The sequence below is a fragment of the Bicyclus anynana genome, chromosome 26, assembly GCF_947172395.1.
Source record: "Bicyclus anynana chromosome 26, ilBicAnyn1.1, whole genome shotgun sequence".
Lineage (NCBI taxonomy): Eukaryota > Metazoa > Arthropoda > Insecta > Lepidoptera > Nymphalidae > Bicyclus > Bicyclus anynana.
This window is the reverse complement of record NC_069108.1, coordinates 973,138-994,853: the sequence shown is the minus strand read 5'-3', so window position 1 is coordinate 994,853 and position 21,716 is coordinate 973,138. Positions and strand designations below refer to the sequence as shown.

Genomic DNA, 21,716 nt, shown 5'->3' with positions numbered 1-21,716 from the left:
GGGTAGGGTTAGGGTAGGGTAGGGTTAGGGTAGGGGTAAGGTAGGGGTAGAGGTAGGGGTAGAGGTAGGGTATGGGGTAGATTAGGGGTAGGGTAGGATAGGATATGGATAGGTTACGTTACGGGTAGGGTTAGGGTAGGGGTAAGGTGGGGGAGGGTAGGGTTAGCGTTAGCGGTAGGGTAAGAGTAAGGTAGGGATAGGGTAGGGTAGGGTTGGGTAGGTTTACGAGCAGGGTAAGGTAGAGGTAGAGAAGTTTACATCAATTTTTACGCGGACGAAGTCGCGGGCGTCCGCTAGTTGTATACAATTATACAATAAATAAAACTTTATTACTGCAGGTTAGTTACATTTAATTTTTTAAGTACGTATACCTATACATAATTCCTTATTCATTAGCAGCCAACAGCAGCAGGCCTCCCATAAAGATCTCCACTTTTCTCTGTCCCTCGCCATTCTCATCCATTCAGGACCGGCGACCTTTTTAAAATCATCCTCTTATTTCACCTGCCTTCCTATATTCCTCTTAGCATCTCTGGGATATACAATACACTCCTCATTATATACAACTAGCGGACGCCCGCGACTTCATCCGCGTGAAACTCGATGTAAACTTTCAACTACCCCTACCCTACCACTACCCTAACCTACCCCTACTCTACCCTACCCTACCCCTACCCTATCCCCACCCTACCCCTATCCTACTCCTACCTTACTCTTACCCTACTATATAATAAAATATCAAATTGTCATCCATACGTCATTACATATCTGTCATTATACGTCAATTACATAGCTTTCATTTGCGTTTTGCGTTTCATGTCAAGTCACACGGGAATGCTGTCGAACGGGATAAAAAGTATCCTATGTCCTTCTCCTGGCTCTAAACTACTTCCCTGCCAATTTTCAGCTTAATTCGGTTCAGCCGTTCTTGAGTTATAAGTGGAGAAACTAACACGACTTTCTTTTATATACATAGATACACAGCACTAAACGTCAGCTATGAGCTTGACGGTGAAGGAAAGCACTAAATTAATTCACCCATCCAAAAAAGTCTACGACGCACAGCACACTGCTCGTGCTACTTGCTTGCCGGGATCTATACGAGTACTTACTTATTAATATTTTAAATTTAAAGAGGTAAAGCTTGTGGTATTGTAGGGAGTAATCTTTGGATCTACTGAATCGAATCTGAAAATCCTTTTGCCGCTAGAGAGCCACGTTATTTGTGAGTGTTATATCCCCGTACATTCTCACAGGAACGGGAACTGCGCGGCCCGCAAGTGAAACCGCGGGGTGTCTGCTATTAAAAATATTTTTGGTGCAACATACTACAATGTTGAGATGTGTGTTCTTCTCCTGACAATAACAAACACATAAAAAGAAATGGTGAAATCGGTCCATCTGTTCACGCGTGATGGCGTGACCATAAGATATATGGATTCATTTTGATTTAAAAAGATTTTTGTGAATCGTCATTGGTGCACGAATTCCTCCGAATAGGTACTAATACATTCATCAATATTGACTTTTGTATTGCATTAACAAAACGCAATCTATCAAAGTCAATGTCAAAGTCAAAGTATCGATCAGCTGTTGAGTTGCGAAATTCGAAAGAAGTTTCTAATCTAACCTAAAATTATTTTAACAACAAATATAGATATTGAATAAAATTAAATAAAGATTAATTTTGTGTGTAAAATGAGGTTTGTGTCTCAAATATTTCAGCCGGTCGTCTCAATACCCAAGGGCGCCACGATAAAGAACATTGAGATTACTTGCAAAAGCCAAAAAGTAAGTTACATATCAACTGAGGCGCTATAGCAGAGTTTCCCAAACTTTTTTGTGTCGTAGACCCCTTGCCATGTTTTTGCGTGTTGGGTAGACCCTCTACTTATTCGATAATGATTTTCTGTATCCTTCAACTTACACAACTTTATAAACATATATAATAATTTTTTTACTTCATAGTCACTTTAAAATAATTTATATGTTTTGATATTATAAGATAATATGATGTAATAAATAGGTACTATCAGTGTATGTGTTATGATCCACTATCGTTGAAACCATTTTCATTTAATAGACCCCCAAATTTTTAGTCGCTGACATGCACTTTTCATAGACCCCTAGGGATTGATATAGACTACTTTGGGAATCACTGCTCTATAGTTTCATTTAACTGTATTTTAGTATGATCATAGCAGGAGACATAATCGGTAATTACAGAGCTCATAGTAAAGTATATTGCACCAGCTACTAGACCTACTAGAGTGTTGGTTGAACCCTCTCTCGATAGGCCGTAGGCTTTTACTCTTATTTTACTGGGAATGTTGGTTGCAAGTTGTAATTCAGTATAAGCTCTTTATTCACGCATTCTTTAATCGCAGATTTGGAACCAAATTTTGTTTTTTTTTTTTAAACTTATCCATCTATGAAACAAAGGTTTATTTAGAGGAAAAATATTGCATATCACTGCTGTGCACCAGTCTGAATTGAAAGAGCGTCTAAATACTAAATTCTTTGGGCCTGAATAAATAATTATATTATAAGTTAAAAAAATAATATTTTTCATAATTTTCAGTTTTTTGTTTTGCTGCCGAAAGTATCTTCTATAATTTCATATAAATTACTATTTTATATACACAGTTTCTGTATTGATTTATGGTATATATAACCCGTGCTATAGCTTTTACTGTATATGTAGTATTAATTGATTATACATACTCATACATACATACATACTCCGATGTAATATCACGTGAGTTTTAGCCGTGTTTCATAATCAATTAATATGAATAACACTCACGATAGTTTAAATTCTAAAAAAGTATATGTAGTAATTTAAGAATATTTCTGAGCTGATGTGTTACTCTTAAAAAAAAGGTTCTATTAAAAAATTGTTTACTATCCAATTTTATGTAAATCTAAATGTAAAGTTCAGTTCAATTTCCATCGAATTTGGTTCTGTCAATAAAATTAATAAAACACAGAATAAAATTATTTTGGAAGTATTCCTTTTAGGCTATATTACTGTCATTAGCACTTCCTTCCTATTGAGACCTGCCTAAGGAACAGAGAACATTTAGTGACTGAAAATTTATAATGATGAATAAAAAACTATTGATATAATTCCAGCTACTGGTGGAATGTGGTCTAGTCCGACCCACAAGCGCGGGCCTGTTCACAATCCTGCCCCTCGCCAGACGAGCCATCTCCAAGCTAGAGAACATCATACACACCTGTTTAGAGGAGGTATGTTGTATTGTTGTATTATCTTTTTGTTTTTTTTTTATTCTTTACAAGTTAGCCCTTGACTACAATCTTACCTGATGGTAAGTGATGATGTAGTCTTAGATGGAAGCTGGCTAACTTGTTAGGAGAATGTTGAAAATCCACACCCCTTTCGGTTTCTACAAGACATCATACCGGAATGCTAAATCGCTTGGTGGTACGTCTTTGCTGGTATGTAATTTAATCCAGCTGTGAGAATCAGAATAAGACTCCGACATTAAAATAAATCAAAGAGTGCAGAATTATATTTGGACAAGCTTTGAACTAACGTTTGACAGAGTCCGTTGAGCAGTGGTATGGGCGATGGATTTACAAGACAAAGGTCCTGGGTTCAATGCCCAGCTGAGTTAATGATTTCTTAAGTAGGGGGCTTTGGCTGTGTGTACCACCAGCTGGCAAAGACATACCACCAAACGATTTAGCATTGCATTACGATGTTGTTGGAAGAGGACCCATATAAAATACAAATAATGGTACAGTCTTTAGCCAGTAAAAGTAAAGAAGTAGGCCTTTTAATGAATACTGCAAAAACAAAACTAATGACTAACTCAAAAGAGGTTGATATAGTTCTGGATGGAAATAAGCTCGAGTATGTACAAGAGTATGTGTATTTGGGTCAGATAATTGCTCCTATAGACCAAATGTCAAAAGAAGTAAATAAGAGAATTGCTAGTGGGTGGAGAAAATACTGGTGGAGAAAACACTAAAGGAAATAATGAAAAGCAAAGAAATAAATATGTCCATTAAGAGGAAAACCTTCAATACGTCTATACTCCCTTGTATAACATACGGAAGCGAAACTTGGTCCCTGACACAAAAACATAGAGAAAAGTTAGCTAAGTGTCAGAGGGCAATAGAACGAAGTATTTTGGGTATAAGACTAAAGGACAGGATCACCTCAAGTGAGATAAAACATAGGACAAAACTCGCTGATGTTCTCATTAGAATCGACCTCTTGAAATGGCGTTGGACGGGACACATGTTGCGCTGCACAACCGATAAATGGAGCAAGCAGGTGACACTCTGGTACCCAAGGGACAGTACCAGACAACGTGGACGTCCAATAAGAAGGTGGGAGGACGACATCCGCCTAACCCTGGGGCCACGCTGGACCAGAGTTGCGGCTGACAGGGTGCAGTGGAAGCAGCTGGAGGAGGCCTATGTCAGAAGACACTTTGAACAGCGGGACATAATATAATCAATTAAATCAAACACAACACTCATGTAACCAAAAGCTGTTCAAAATAAAAGGCTATTTTATTTATTATTATTTTATTACGATGTTGTGTAGAAACCTAAAGGGATGTAGATTTTCATTCTCCTCATAACAAGCTAGCCTGCTTTCATCTTAGATTGCATCATCACTTACCAACAGGTGTGATTCTTAGTCAAGCGCAGAAAAAACCTTGGAAACCACAGTTTCTAAGACAGTGGTTTCGTATTGTTGAAGGTTGGTGCACAGAGACTATCTCTGCCATGCCTGACCTCGGCCCGCCTATGGGAAAAGAGTGGGCGGCTGGATGACGTGGGGCCAGAGCTCATCAAGGTTGAAGACAGGCACGGCAAGAAGTATTTACTGGCACCGGTGAGTAGTTTATAATGATGGATTGGATTGTCAATTGGTCGCTCCAGATTATGGTCTAGATCTTCCCATTCCATACTTACTATAAACTCATTATTTGGTGTAGGTATATATTATTAGGAGCAAACAGAAGAGGCGCCATAATTGGATCTCGCTCCATTTTAAAATTTACTTCGGGCCGGTGCTAATCCTAGCCTTCCTGAGGAGTAGGTTCCTGCTGAATTACTCCAAAAAAACATATGAAAAATTTTCATCATGTGTTTAAAAAATTATAGTTATGTTTCAGACCCACGAGGAAGCAATAGCAGATTTGTTTGCAGACATCAGTCCCCTGTCATACAAGCAACTGCCTTTTCTTTTGTATCAGGTAAATTCAGTTAACAAATAATTTCACGTTACATAAATTTAACTAATTATTTAGTCAATATAAAGTTTTTGATTGTATTAGAGATTAAAATATTTCTTTGATCGAGAAAAGATTCGATTATTTGAGATTTTCGCAGTGTTGCCAACTTTTTATTTAAATTTTCCTGTAACTGTGTCTGCTCTCTTTGACGCGAGTCACAGATTATTTGAGATTTTTGCAATCTTGGCAACTTTTTTTGAAATTTCCAGATAGGCAACAAATACCGCGACGAACACCGACCGAAGCACGGCCTCCTGCGAGCACGCGAGTTCAGTATGATGGACGCGTACAGTGCGCACGCGACACACACGTGCGCCTCGCGCGCCTACGACACTGTCACTGAGGCGTACAGGAAGATATTCAGCACGTTGCACTTGCCTGTTCATAGAGGTAAGTTTGATTGATTGATTGATTGATTGATTGATTCATACAGAGCAGTATGATGGACGCGTACAGTGCGCACGCGACACACACGTGCGCCTCGCGCGCCTACGACACTGTCACTGAGGCGTACAGGAAGATATTCAGCACGTTGCACTTGCCTGTTCATAGAGGTAAGTTTGATTGATTGATGATGAACTTCCACGCCCCATATAAATGGGGCGTGGAACTTCGTTAAAATGATTTAACGAAGTTACAAAGCGACAAAAAGTAGCTACTATGTCATGCATCCACCCTTCAACTATCTCCATTTAAAAAAAAACATGTCAATTCGTCGCTTGTTTTGTCGTGAAAGACGGACACACACTTTCACATTTATATTTCGTATTTATTTTTAAAATAAAGATTGTAATATTGTAGGAAATAGTAGTCTGACACGGATATGACGTCAGATGGCGCGACTTGTTTCCGTAAAGTGTGGGGAGTTAGAGAGGGGTACCGATCGGTTGGCGGGAACGACTTGCGATAAAAAGCTCGTTCTATGATCGACCTGTTGTGGTTCTTTGGTTCTTTATGGGTTGCTTTGGATAGGCGGGGGGAGTGACTTGAGTGGAAAAGGGGAGTGTTTGTTAACAGTCAAAGGGCCCTTTAACCCTACACACAAAGTTCACAAGTGCGAGACTCTACTTAAGGTCTTATTTCGATTACAGTTCGATTTGTTAATTAAGTTGTCCTGACAAATGTTGTGAATAACCTTTGTTCGACATTAGTTTTCTTATAGTTTGTAAGCCATTTCCGAGTCTGCTAAGAATATTAAATGATACAATACCTGTTCCAGTCCAAGCGCCATCTGGCGACATGGGCGGGAGTCTCTCCCACGAGTGGCAACTGCCCGCGCAGGTCGGCGAGGACTCCCTCGCCGTATGCCCGTCCTGCTCGCACGCCGCGCTCAGTACCGACAGCAGTACGTGCCAGCAGTGCGGGAGGGAGACGAAAGAAGTTAACAGTATAGAGGTATCATATTTTTGGAACTCAGTTGTAAGTTCTTAGACTTAAATGTATACACCGAGTCCGTGGCCGCCTCTATAAGCCACCGTGACATGAATGTGTCCAATACAAGGAATCCCTTAGCTATATTAAAAATCAGCTCAAGCGAATCCACACGCTAGCGAAAAAAAAAAATTGATGAACGAAAATATTTTTTTAAGTATTTTTGATTATATAAATCTACGAAGTCACTTTATTTCTTTCGAAATAATATTCAATCTCTCTTAAGAAATGGCGGAATAATGACGTTTTCAATGGAGTAGTCGATTTGACGTTTGCTGTCAATAGGGATGATGACAGTTTTTTAAATTGTATATAAATTATTAGTATGCTAAAGTAAAGCAATTTTGTAAAAGTAACAGGGTATCTGCGATCATTACTTTCGGAGCTACAGGGATTTAAAGGGTCAGATTTGCGGCGCTGCCGCGGATCCCTGAAAAGCGCTCCATACAAAATGGCACGAACTAATGACGTCGTAGGTACATAATGATCGTTAGATTTGTATGGGCGTTCAAACAAAATTACTAATATCTTTGTTAGTTGTACGTTTATGTTTATAGTTCATATATTAAAAATATCACATTTAATGTAATGAAGCTAAAACTGTATGAATTTTCATCTAATTACGATAAAATATTTTTAACAGATTTTGAAATTTTATAATCTCATTTATTTTGCTAACATCCAGATAATCTTTGCTTTTTATGTATAAACTAGCGGACGCCCGCGACTTCGTCTGCGTAAAATTCGATGTCAATTTTACTACTACCCCCTAACCTAACCTAACCTACCCTACCCCTACCATACCCCTACCCTATCACTACCCCAACCCTACCACTGCCCCAACCCTACCCCTACCCTACCCCTACCTTACCTATACCCTACCCCAATCCTACCCGTACCCTCCCCGTACCCTATCCCTTTCCTACCCCTATCCCACCCGTACCCCTATCTCACGCCTATCCTACCCCTACCCTGCCACTTCCCTATCCTACCCGTACCTCTACCCTACCACTACCCTACCTCTACCCCGACCCTACCACTACCCTAAACCTACCCTACCCCTACACTACCCCTACGCTTCCCTACCCGTACCCTAACCTACCCTGTAACTTCTCTATCTTACTCCTACCCTTAGCAAAATCGGTCCAGTCCTTCGAGAGTGGTGGTATGACCAAGAGAAATAGAGACTTCTATGCTAATAATATAAAGAGGTAAAGTTCGTGTGGTTGTAGGAGGTAATCTCTGGATCTACTGGACCGATTTGGAAAATTGTTTTACCAATAGAAAGCTACGTTATTTGCGAGTGTCCAAGGCTATGTTTGATCCCCATATTCACACGGGAACGGGAACTACGTAAATGAAAGCGCCGGGCGTCATATAGTGGAATTTCTGCGTCTTTTAGAAATTTTGTATTATCTCCGAAACTATTTAAGTAATTAACATATTGTAAAGGGCAAATCTTATCTCCATAATACCCTTGTGATTATTAAATAATTTATTTTAATAAGGATTAAAGTTTAGTTGTATAAATAATGACGTAAACCTAAGTATATAAAATTAATAATTTTTAAAACACAAAAGGCCTTTTTTCTTCTATATATCAGCTAATATATAGAAGATAGATATATGGTGTCGCGGACTTTTTTGTAGAACTTTTAAAGATACATAAAGTCTCCATATATTAATTTCAATTTTACACAACAGTTAAGGCAGCGCATGCGAATAAGTCTGTATAAGAGGATTTTCAGTCCGACCTGTATGACAAAAACTGTGATAACTCGGCTAATATATATGATACCAATATAAAATATAACCTATAGCACTCCCCGATAATGTAGCATTCTACTGGTGAAAGAATTTTTAAAATCGGACCAGTAGTTCCGAAGATTACCCCATTTAAAAAATGTGACAAACTTACAAACTTTACCTCTTTATAATATTAGTATAGATAGTATAGACTACGTATGTATACCTTTAAAAAATTAAGTTAACACAAAACACTATAATTACACTTACTAAGTTTTAATTATTTTATATACACAACAATCGAAAAAATACCATAAAACGAAATAATAATTAATTACACGAAATACGTATGACGAAAGTCGAAAGTCGAAACGAAACGAAACGAATAAAATAAAATTACAAATTATTTATTTGAATTTAAAGTTTAAACCTGATTACCTGAACCTGGTCCTGAACGGTGAACCTAAACAAAGAAAGTACGACGTATCTAAACTATAAATTAAAACTTAAAATATGTCTCTAATCTCTATTTCTAAATCTAAAAAGCAAATACGTAAATAGACAGAGTCAGACAAACAGTACCTAGCTAACTTTAACTACCTACGTGGTACGTGCCTAGAAGTAGAACATAATCATTAACAATTAACATCGACTTGCCAAAATCTAAGTAAATTTTTCACCTCCAACACCAATGTAGTCGGCATAAATCTCCCTAGCGCCGTACAAAAATATGGTGTTTTTGCTCAACGCCATCTATTGGTAAATGGATAAAACGCCTACATAGAGTTTAGTAACCAAAAATGCTGATCCCTATAAAATACGTAGAAACCTATAGAGGAAGGTTCAACTTAATTTGGCGGTTGGCGCTTAAACATAAGCGGCATTCCGCCTTTTAGAAATTTTGTATTTTCTCCGAAACTATTTAACTAATTAACATACTATAAAGGGCAAATCTTATCTCCATAACATCCTTGTGATTATTAAATAATTTATTTTGATAAGGATTTAAGTTAAGTAGCATAAATAATGATGCAAACCTAAGTATATAAAATTAATAATTTTTAAAACACAAAAGGTACTATATCTGCTAATGTATAGAAGATAGGTATATGGTGTCGCGGACTTTTTTGTAGAACTTTTAAAGATACATAAAGCCTCCATACATTAATTTCAATTTTACACAATGGTTAAGGCAGCGCATGCGAATAAGTCTGCCTAAGAGGATTTTCGGTCCGACCTGTATGACAAAAACTGTGATAACTCGGCTAATATATATGATACCAATATAAAATATAGCCTATAGCACTCCCCGATAATGTAGCATTCTACTGGTGAAAGAATTTTTAAAATCGGTCCAGTAGTTCCGAAGATTACCCCATTTAAAAAATGTGACAAACTTACAAACTTACAAACTTTACCTCTTTATAATATTAGTATAGATTACTTAACATTGACCTTATTTACCCGAATGTATCATAAAAATCAATATATTCAAACGTAGTCATCATCCCCATTCTCTGCGTGTGTGAAGTCTGCCAATCCGCATTGGGCCAGCGTGGTGGACTATTGGCCTAACACTTCTCATTCTGAGAGGAGACTCGAGCTCAGCAGTGAGCCGAATATGGGTTGATGACGACAACAATGTATAATAAGATGATAAGTATGGAATTTAAAAAGGTAACTCGGCGGGAATCGGTTTGCTTGGACTCTTCGCCGCTGCTATGGATACAGTTTTAAGATTGCAAACAAACATCCATGTAAACTTTCGCGTTTAATAATACTAGTTAGATTATTTAGGGGATTTTGTTTGTTCCCAGGTGGGGCATACATTTGTCCTGGGTTCACGGTACAGTGAGCCGCTGCAAGCCAACTACATAGCTGCAGATGGCGCCACAGCCTCCGTGCACATGGCGTGCTATGGGATAGGGATCACCAGGTAACTTTCCTTTACAGGGTTATGGTGGACCCAGGGGCAAAGCCTATTAGTTTGCATTCCATAAATAATCGTCGTCATCAACCCATATTCGGCTCACTGCTGAGCTCGAGTCTCCTCTCAGAATGAGAAGTGTTAGGCCAATAGTCCACCACACTGTCCCAATGCGGATTGGCAGACTTCACACACGCAGAGAATTAAGGTATCAAATCAAATCAAATCGAAAATCATTTATTTCAAGTAGGCTCAGTTTACAAGCACTTTTGACACGTCAGTTGACTATTTGTAAAGATTCTACCACCGGTTCGGAAGGCAGGTTCTGCTGAGAAGATACCGGCAAGAAACTCAACAGTTGCTCTTTTGAAAAAGTCATACAGTATTATAATTTACAATTGATAACAATTACAATTTCTTATAGTTTTATTTCCTGTGTGAAGGTGGAAGCTGATCCAATGGCCTCCAAGCGCTTTTATCTTTAAGGAAGGTAATTCTCTGGTATGCAGGTTTCCTCACGATGTTTTCCTTCACCGATTGAAGAGCCGTGATAGCCCAGTGGATATGACCTCTGCCTCTGATTCCGGAGGGTGTGGGTTCGAATCCGGTCCGGGGCATGCACCTCCAACTTTTCAGTTGTGTGCATTTTAAGATATTAAATATCACGCGTCTCAAACGGTGAAGGAAAACATCGTGAGGAAACCTACATACCAGAGAATTATCTTAATTCTCTGCGTGTGTGAAGTCTGCCAATGCGTTGGGCCAGCGTGGTGGACTATTGGCCTAAGTCCTAACCCCTATCATTCTGAGAGGAGACTCGACCTCAGCAGTGAGCCGAATATGGGTTGATAATGTTGTAAGCTTATAGGAAAGGCGTATTGTAGTAATTATCAACCCATATTCGGCTCATTGCTGAGCTCGAGTCTGCTCTCAAAATGAGAGAGGTTAAGTTAGGTTAGGCGTGTTTGAAGTCTGCCGCATTGGGCCAGCTTAACCCCTCTGAGAGGAGACACGTGCTCAACAGTGAGCTGAATATGTGTTGTAGAATGAAGTTTAAATATGAACAGTTTGCTCGCAGGCTCTTGTCGGCTAGTATCGAATGTCTCTCCAGTGAGAAGGCGCTAAGATGGCCGCTTGCCATAGCGCCCTACTCCGCGCTGGTCATTGGCCCCAAGGTAAGACTATTTGTAAGAAAAACCCGCCAAGTGCGAGTCGGACTCGCACACTATGGGTTCCGTACGTATCTATAAAAAATGAAAAAAAAAATCCCAGCATCTTACCTTGTTTTTTGGCTTCGGCCGTGACTAGTTACCACCCTACCGGCAAAGACGTACCGCCAAGCGATTTAGCGTTCCAGTACGATGTAGGAACCGAAAGGGGTGTGGATTTTCATCCTCCTAACAAGTTAGCCGCTTTTGATTGCATCATCACTTACCATCAGGCGAGATTGTTGTCAAGGGCTAACTTGTAAAGAATGAAAAAAAAAACCTACAGAAACAAAAAAACGAAAAATCCTTTAATTAACTGATCTGAAAACCCTTTTTGGATATCATACAGTAAGTATAGATGACATTTCTCAGTTGATTTGATGTTTATTTTAATATCCTAAGAGTGTGCAATATGTAATTTGGTGGTTACAAATGGTTCTGGATCTCAGATTCTGGAAAAGTTAGGAGCCTGATATTTGGGTAAATGATATTTCAAAGTGTTAGCTTCGCTATGACTATACAAAATACACAATTTGTAAAACTTTTCTCGATAGTTTATTTTTTTGAAAAATACAGTGTGTTATAGGAAATACCGTCCGGCCCTTGAGGTTGTACTTAGGTATCGTGTATACATTATTTTTATACAGTCCTTATTTTTAAAGAAATACATTTTTTTCCCTGCACGAAATTAACATAAAAAAATGCAAAATTATAAAAACTTACATGGCAACACAAAAGTTGAGATAGGTTAATTATTAGTAGGCATTACTACAAAATAAAAACGCCGCCATCTATGTTTTGTGCTGCGTTTACACGTTTCTATTCAAAGCGGTATTGAATGGGCAAGTAAACACACAAGTACACACAACAAGGTGATGGGTTTGTCAAGGTGCTTTATCATCTTGTGCTATGTACAAGCATGCATGCGTGCTTGCATAACTGGCGTGTTGTGATGTGTGTAAACACGAAAAGTTAATTTACGCAGATGGCAGATGAATTAATGGTTAGTGGATCATTTTCCACATTTTCCACTCCTTGAACATACATTACACCAGAAACTATCCCTTTTACTCTGGAACACAGTAATAGCTCTGTCGCAAATAGATCTACTACTACTAATTTAAGTCTGCATTTTGGGCGAGTGGCGCAAGCAAACTAAACACAGCATTACAGACATTGCACGTGTCGGCGGCGGCGCGGTGTTTCAAACACAGTGGGCGCCGAAAACGATGGTACCTACTACCTACTACCTACCCTTTACGATATGCGGCGCGGCATTGTCAAAAGGTTTTCTATTTTGCGGACTTTTGTGCCATAGGCACAGAAAAGATATTACAACCAGTAGTTGGACTTCATACTAGAGGTCGAAACGCGAGCTATACCTACGCTCCTTGAACATGGGGTGATCGTAGGGTGAAGACAGTCGCGACTGTGCCGCGGCGACGAACGAACGCACGGTGTATTAACAGAGTAAAGTGTATTAATAGTATTAGATTTTTTTAATTATGACCAGTAGGAAATACTGTGCCGTTTTTGGATGCATGAATTCAAAATTATCCCATCCAGAGATAACTTTTTTTAAGTTACCTGGAAACTCTGAAAGGTTAACTTTAAAATAAATTTACTTATTAGTAGGTAGGTACATAATCTTGTATTTTTTAATGGATAAGGTATTTCCTTTTATCTCCAGAATAAAGGTAGGTATCTGGATTAGTAAATAAAGTGAATAGAGTAAAGGAAAGTGATTGACACGATTGAAATATGTAGCTATACGCGGTTCATGAATCACGATACAGTAGGTACGATAAGCTTGTATTAAAACCTCGACTGCTTGTACAATGTATTGTGTGACTGTGCTCGGATCATTTGTGTTTTGTTACCCGACTGCGGCGAAGCCCAAAGGAGGAGTATGTGTTTGAATGTTATGATTTGTTGTTGTATGCGGGCGACGGGAGGAAAGGACTGCGCGGGTGTGAAGTCGTACGCGCTGGGCATCGTTACCCCCCTCCCGGACCGCGCCGACCTTCGGGAGTGTTACGAACAAATTTGCCAAGCACACATACTGATAAATGATATGTCATTAGACTCGTCTAGATAGGCCGAGTGTCACTGGGTAACTTAGTTCTTAAAAAATCAAAATGGCGGATTTTATGCACTTTAATGTGCAAGCTCATAAAACTTTTGCTCAGCTTGGCATTGGTGACAAGAATTTTAACCGACTTCCAAAAAGAATCGTATCGTATTTACAGCGATATTTCCGTCATTTGTAAACCGTTTCTTTTTTGTTTGGATGAATATTCTTTCAGGTTAGTCCCATTTTTTTCATGTCAGGATCTGATAATGGCATCCTAGAGAAATCTAGGGGAACTATCGTATCGTAGGGACAATTAGTGCGTTTGTTCATTGTTTCATTATCTATTTTAAATCACTACAATTTCATGAAGGTATTTATCTTTTTTTTTATTTGTTCACGTAGTGTGGAGGTAATACCTAGATGGCATCACCGAAATAAATATGTTTAAGAATACGACCAATCCTTCAAGATCATTGACGTAGTATCAGCCTTAATTAAATCAACCAATCAAAAAACACGCATTTTTATTTATCACTTCCCATTTTACTACAATTTACAAAGTATTTTATTTGTTTATATAAAAAAAGTTTATTTACAATCACAAAACTAAGTGGAAACACAAAGTTAGCAAATGTAATTAAATTGCTGCATGCGGGCAGCCCTATGACATGTTTACGTACCGCGCGGCTGTAGGTATTTATTTCAAAAATACGGCCGAGTTATTATACTGCTTGTAATATCTTTACTGTGCCATAGGTGTGTAGGTAGGAGGTAATAATCTAGATTACGTACAATAATTGATAGTACAGTGTTGTCACTTTTTAAATTTTCCAAGTTTTGGGACAATTTATGTTTAAAATTAGAAACTTTATTATCACGATATATATGCTTAATTATTGAATAATATTTTTTTAAATATTTTTTCTGTTTATCTATACTAATATTATAAAGAGGTAAAGTTTGTAAGTTTGTCACATTTTTTAAATGGGGTAATCTTCGGAACTACTGGTCCGATTTTAAAAATTCTTTCACCAGTAGAATGATACATTATCGGGCAGTGCTATAGGCTATTTTATATTGGTATCATATATATTAGCCGAGTTATCACAGTTTTTGTCATACAGGTCGGACTGAAAATCCTCTTAAACAGACTTATTCGCATGCGCTGCCTTAACTATTGTGTAAAATTGAAATTAATATATGGAGACTTTATGTATCTTTAAAAGTTCTACAAAAAAGTCCGCGACACCATATATCTATCTTCTATATATTAGCAGATATAGTACCTTTTGTGTTTTAAAAAATATTAATTTTATATATTTAGGTTTACGTCATTATTTATACAACTATACTTTAATCCTTATTAAAATAAATTATTTAATAATCACAAGGATATTATGGAGATAAGATTTGCCCTTTACAGTATGTTAATTACTTAAATAGTTTCGGAGATAATACAAAATTTCTAAAAGACGCAGAAATTCCACTATATGACGCCCGGCGCTTTCATTTACGTAGTTCCCGTTCCCGTGTGAATATGGGGATCAAACATAGCAAATAACATAGCTTTCTATTGGTAAAACAATTTTCCAAATCGGTCCAGTAGATCCAGAGATTACCTCCTACAACCACACGAACTTTACCTCTTTATATTATTAGCATAGAAGTCTCTATTTCTCTTGGTCTCGAAGGACTGGACCGATTTTGCTAAGGGTAGGAGTAAGATAGAGAAGTTACAGGGTAGGGTAGGGTACGGGTAGGGAAGCGTAGGGGTAGTGTAGGGGTAGGGTAGGTTTAGGGCCGGATTTAGGGTAGTGGTAGGGTAGGGATAGAGGTAGGGTAGTGGTAGGGTAGAGGTACGGGTAGGATAGGGAAGTGGTAGGCTAGGGGTAGGATAGGCGTGAGATAGGGGTACGGGTGGGATAGGGGTAGGAAAGGGATAGGGTACGGGGAGGGTAGGGGTAGGATGGGGGTAGGGTGTAGGTAAGGTAGGGGTAGGGTAGGGGTAGGTTTGGGGTAGGGTAGATGTAGGGGTTGGGTAGGGTAGGGTTGGGGTAGTGGTAGGGTAGGGATAGGGAAGGGTAGGGGTAGTAGTAAAGTTGACATCAAAATTTACGCGGACGAAGTCGCGGGCGTCCACTAGTAATATTATAATGCTTACACGCACATTTTGTATCGGACGGTATTTTTAAAACACACTGTATATTCAAAGCTAGACATCATCCCCATTGAATTTTTATCAGGAAGGCTCCAAAGAATGGCTCGGGCACGGCTTCGACAGAGTACAGGCGATAGCGCGACAGCTCGAGCAGCATGGGTTCCGCGATGATGTCATCGTGGACGACAGGCACGCGCTCACCATCGGCAAGCGACTCGTGATGGCCGACAGGTGAGTGTCGTGAAGTGTCACCTGTGCGATGACGTCACTGTGGCCGACAGGCGCGCGCTCACCATCGGCAAGCGACTCGTGATGGCCGACAGGTGAGTGTCGTGAAGTGTCACCTGTGCGATGACGTCTCGTGGACGACAGGCGCGCGCTCACCATCGGCAAGCGACTCGTGATGGCCGACAGGTGAGTGTCGTGAAGTGTCACCTGTGCGATGACGTCTCGTGGACGACAGGCGCGCGCTCACCATCGGCAAGCGACTCGTGATGGCCGACAGGTGAGTGTCGTGAAGTGTCACCTGTGCGATGACGTCTCGTGGACGACAGGCGCGCGCTCACCATCGGCAAGCGACTCGTGATGGCCGACAGGTAAGTGTCGTGAAGTGTCACCTGTGCGATGACGTCATCGTGGACGACAGGCGCGCGCTCACCATCGGCAAGCGACTCGTGATGGCCGACAGGTAAGTGTCGTGAAGTGTCACCTGTGCGATGACGTCATCGCGGACGACAGGCGCGCGCTCACCATCGGCAAGCGACTCGTGATGGCCGACAGCTGAGTGTCGTGAAGTGTCACCTGTGCGATGACGTCATCGGCGGGCGTCACACACAAACACCTATTTGTAGGATTGTCATTATCAATGTCAGAATGAAAGTTGTCCATTGTGTTGAGAATTAGGAAATTTACGTTGTTTACATTTAATTTAATTTGCGTACAGGTTCAAATTCAACTGAGGTGGATTTAATCTGATCTGATTTTCTCATGGCATCCGGTGTAATGTGAACTGTGTCCAGTGTCCGTGTATCTTGTTGGGTACCTATTGTAAGAATTCGTAAGTTTTGCCAATCATAATGTAAGAGTCCAATGTCAAAAGTTTACCTAGGGTTGACACCTCGAGGATTTAAGCAAATTCTTAAAGTTCTCATATCTTCCTCAGGATTCTGACTAGGAAGCTCGTATTTTTTTATAGGCATGTATTACTTCTCCATAACTCCTGGCTGACGGCTTTAAAGGGTCAAATCAAATCAAAATCAAATCAAAAATCATTTATTTCCTGTGTGAAGGTGGAAGCTGATCCAACGGCCTCCAAGCAACTTTATCATTAAGGAACTCATCAATGTTGTAGTACCCTCGACTAAGTAAATGTTTTTTAACACATTGCTTAAAGCTATGCATTGGCAGGTCCATCAGTCTTGGGGATCTTATTATAGAAGAGTACACCCAAACCTACAAAAGATTTTTTTACTCTTTGGAGACGATATGCAGAAATAACTAACTTATGCCCGTGTCTAGTAAGACGTGGGTTTAAATCTCCTTTTCGTTTGTACAAATTAATATTTTGTCTTACATAGACTATACTGTTTATATATACTGACAGGCTACTGTTAGTATACCTATTTCTTTGAACTTTTGACGAAGGGACTCGCGTGATTTTGATTGATATATTGCTCGAATTGCTCTTTTTTGAAGTACAAATATAGATTGTATATCGTATACCTTGCCCCACAATAAAATACCGTAAGACATTACGCTGTGAAAGTACGCAAAATAAACAAGTCTAGCCTAGCTGTATCAACATCAGTCAGGTCTTTACCAGACACCTTGTATAATGTCTACATAGCATCTATGCAAAGTCAGGGCGAGTCGCTAGTTTTTAATAAATATAAATATTATTTAACAGGATGGGTTACCCCTACATCATAGTATGCGGGCGGGGTGCCCTGGAGTCGCCGCCGCGCTACGAACTGCACCGCGCGGGGGGCGAAGCACCCCTGCTACTTACCGTCGGAGAGTTGCTGCATACTCTCCGCCAGGACAGAGAGAACAGAGAGATAGATGTGGAGTACAGTGAGACGAGAGTGGGAGAATAAAAACTGATTCATATTTTGTGTTTTATTTCAATTTTATTTCAATATGGTACTAGACAGTTTTAGTGATTAATGGCACTGTCATGTAGCACGAGTGATTTTTGTGCAAAGAGCGAAGGCGAATTAACACTAGGTACAATAGACATCGCGAGTGTCACTATGGCTAATTACGTGCAGTGGCATACAATACTTTTTTTACGACAATGATAAAAGAGTTAACAAAACTTGCTAAATCTCTCATTTATTTGTTAGTTCTTTTTTTTTTAATTTTAACAATGTCAATATAAGTATAAAATACAAAACACTATTAAAAATTTATAAAAAAAATCCGCTGCGGGATATCGCTGGTGGACTACTCAGAAAATCACTGACCACGCGAGGTACACTGGTGACAACGAGGCGTCCACCTCATGCCATGGGAACTTAGAAGAACGTGAAATCTTTATGAAGCAGCGCCATCTACATTCTAGATTTAAGATTCCAGGATAGTAAATACAATTACATAGATGTGTACGTACTAGAATGTTTTTAGAGATTAAACCCGTGTAAGTACGGAAACCGAAAAAAAAGAATTATTTATCCTTTTAATTATGACGCGTAATAGGAAGAATGTGTTTGTATTTCTAAAGCAAAGGGATTATTTAAGAAAGACAGTAAGTGTACATTAATTTCCACGACGTTTCACATAGTCATTTGGCCTAGTGGTGTACAACAAAGGCACGATCTAATGGTCCTGAGTTCGAGCATATCAATGGAGAACTTTTTGTCTTTTTTTTTGTTTTTCTCTATTGGTTTCTTCAACTATTACAAAATCAAAAATCTCTCTCCTTTACAAAAAAATATACATTATTATTTTTATAACAATAATGGATACTGTACTAAAAATACCGTGGCTAGTTACTAGATGGCGCTATCACAGGCGTTCCGAAAAAAATTAGAGTAGCCTATCTATTTCCAATAATACACTGTAATCTTTGGTCCACCTGTCGACTACACGTGAACGCCTAGCGACGAGGCGGTGTGGATCTGATCTTAGGTGGCTGTAATGAGCTACGAACTTAAAGGACTTTTCTCTCGAGAATCAGTTCTACCAACAGCAGCAGAGAAGTCAAAACTTGTTTGATTAACAGTGAATTAGCACATAAACATCGAGATCTGAGTGGATATAACAAGTACTTATTCTACGCAACTCATTAGTACGTACGCGCAAAAACTCGCCTTTCACTATACTCCCTCCTACGCTAGCGGTCAATGCCATGTGTTTGTACTATACTGCTATAGTGTTGTAGTACCGTGGGAATTAAAGCTGCTTACATTTTTCACTTCTATTTATTATATCTACCGCACAGATTAAAGAATAATATGCAGATAGAGCGCACGGAACACGGCAGTGATGCAGTCTCAAACGGTTAAGGAATAGTAGATTGTTATACAAGGGGCTAAAAAGAACCATTATACACGAGGTATTTTTAGGGCCCGAGACGTAAGGCGAGGGCCGTCTAAATAGAAACCGAGTTTATAATGGGCTTAGCCCCACGTGTTACACTCTGCTTTTCACTACGATTGCGAGAAAATAAAATGGTTTAGTACAATATTCAATGATTTATTTTAATTGAAAATTAAATGTACAAAGTTTACAGTTTTGGGTATTATGGAAGATGCTTTTACCCAGTAACATAATTTCCGACTACTGTAAAGATGAATAAAGAATATATGAGGTAAACGTGGGAGATAATAGTTTAAAAAACTCCTTCCGTAAGTGAATCCATTCGTTGTTGTTTTCTTCACTTATTAAATTTTTCGTAGGTAAGTATTTAAGTAAATGCGTCTGGACTTTGATGGTAACAGATTGAAAATTTCATCCATCTTCAAATTAGGATCACTATTCTTACTAGATGAAGACAACAATAACAATTAATGTTGAAAAATATGTAAGTTACGGTCACAAATTTACAATTATTTTCTGAAAAAAATCAAGTGTGTATTATTCACGCCAATTGTTTTTTAAATTCTCGCTTTTTTAATTTTATTTTTTTTCACATGAGAAAAAGGCAAAGGTATAACACCGTAAAGGATGTCCCATGTCTTCAAATCTCGCTCTATTCGCAACTCAATAAAAATTAAATAAATAAATGAACGCATTTCACAGACAAGAACGCTGCATTTCATTCCAATTTAAAGTTTTTTATTTATTTTTCAAAACAATCAGGGCCTTACCTATAATGACTCTATTTTCGAATAAAACCTCCGTTTTATAATAAGCTTGTTTAGCCCCGCTGTGGAGTAAGTAATATGACAGTGTCTTTGAGCAAGAGTAGTGATTTTTTTTTTTTTAATAAAATTCAACCGATTTCAACTCAAAAATTAACTTAAACTAAAAAGCAAAAAATATCATTTTACCTATGTGCTACCTTCTGATCAGTTTCAAGGCGGTGCCAAGCCGCAGTAATGTTTTAATTCAAGCTGTTTAAATTTCAAAAGTTCTGTGGTTCTCTGAAACGAATACCTACTTATACTAGACTACTAAGTACAATAGTACAACGGACGGGCATCGAACCTGGAACCATTGAACTTCACCTCGTAGTTAAGTGTAACGTGCTGATTTATAGCGGCTGGATTTTGCAATAAAATGAAACTGATTTAAATAATTATTACGAAAATATGCAAAAAACTACTTTCACCTAAAATATATATTAAAGAAAAACAATTTACAGCTTTTACTTCCTGTTATATATTATTTTAATTAAAAAATAATAATTTAATTTAAGACCATGTTATACAGATATATGATTTTTCGTTTATTTGTTACGAACTCAAAAACTACTTAAACCGATTTGAGAAATTCTTTCACCAATGAAATGCTAGGTTATCAGTAAGTAACATTTTTGTATAAACGGGTTATTTAACGTTTTGAACTACGCGGATTGTAAAAAAAAGTATATTTAAGTATACTATAGCTGGCGGCATATTTTGAAAGATGGGAAAGGAGGGATTTACGACAGTTTGCTCTGTAAAGTTTTTTTTTAAGAATATTTACTACATCTTTGAAATATTACAATGTTTCCACTCCCCTCCAACTAGTCTGTTAGGAGTGGGTACGACAATAGTCCAACGGGCGGGGATTGTTGAGTCCGGCCCCTTTGAGCGGCTGTTGAGCTACTGAGCTAAATTCGAATGGTATGGGATTCCAACACGGCCGACGCCGCCTAATATACCTAAGAGACGATAACTTATTATATTTTACCTACCCCATCGCTTCGAACCGACGTCCTTTGTAAGTATCCTCCCACTGCGCCATCGAGACTTCAACAATCACTCAATGAGGCTACGCACATACAAGAGAACTCCATAATAGCTGACATTCAACACCGTTTACATTTTATCGGGACGATATATGCTAAGCAAAAATTTAGACTTCGCGAAGTAAGGTAAATTAAAGCACCTGCGCAGCTACAATCGCTAACGCTTCGAAAAGTAGAAAGATGTATGTGAATGACACTTGCTATCGACAGATCACGTGATCAAGATTTGCCATTCCCATACATTTTTCTAGTTTTCGAAGCGTTACAGATAGATAGGCTGATAATAATGAATAGACTAGTCTATACGTTCGTACGCTGTAGCATGGTGCGGGTGACAGTTCACGATAATAGGACGTATTATGAACGTCATACAGGCAACTGTCACCCGCACCATGCTAAAACGCACGAACTATAGTAGCGTCTACGAATTATTAAAAAACCCCGTTAATTTCTGTAATTTATCTGAGAATAAGGCACTTTACAAGCAAATTTAAAAAC

General features: G+C 38.7%; 1 protein-coding gene across 1 annotated transcript; it reads left to right on the top strand.

The window, feature by feature from the left end:
• Positions 1–1,581: 1,581 nt before the first annotated feature.
• LOC112045692 (probable proline--tRNA ligase, mitochondrial) lies at positions 1,582–17,932 on the top strand. The gene is made up of 10 exons (XM_052889504.1): positions 1,582–1,791; positions 3,136–3,252; positions 4,742–4,876; positions 5,160–5,240; positions 5,489–5,669; positions 6,499–6,674; positions 10,274–10,392; positions 11,462–11,558; positions 15,909–16,054; positions 17,730–17,932. Exons 1-10 carry the CDS (start codon positions 1,699–1,701, stop codon positions 17,917–17,919), a joined length of 1,335 nt encoding a protein of 444 aa, XP_052745464.1. The 5' UTR covers positions 1,582–1,698; the 3' UTR covers positions 17,920–17,932.
• The last annotated feature ends 3,784 nt before the right edge of the window (positions 17,933–21,716 follow it).

Excerpts from the sequence above, each read along its gene's own strand:
- LOC112045692 (XM_052889504.1), top strand. The coding sequence starts at position 1,699 with ATGAGGTTTGTGTCTCAAATATTTCAGCCGGTCGTCTCAATACCCAAG. Across the intron at positions 3,253-4,741 it reads TACACACCTGTTTAGAGGAG|GTTGGTGCACAGAGACTATC; the intron begins GTATGTTGTATT and ends GTATTGTTGAAG. Across the intron at positions 10,393-11,461 it reads TATGGGATAGGGATCACCAG|GCTCTTGTCGGCTAGTATCG; the intron begins GTAACTTTCCTT and ends GTTTGCTCGCAG.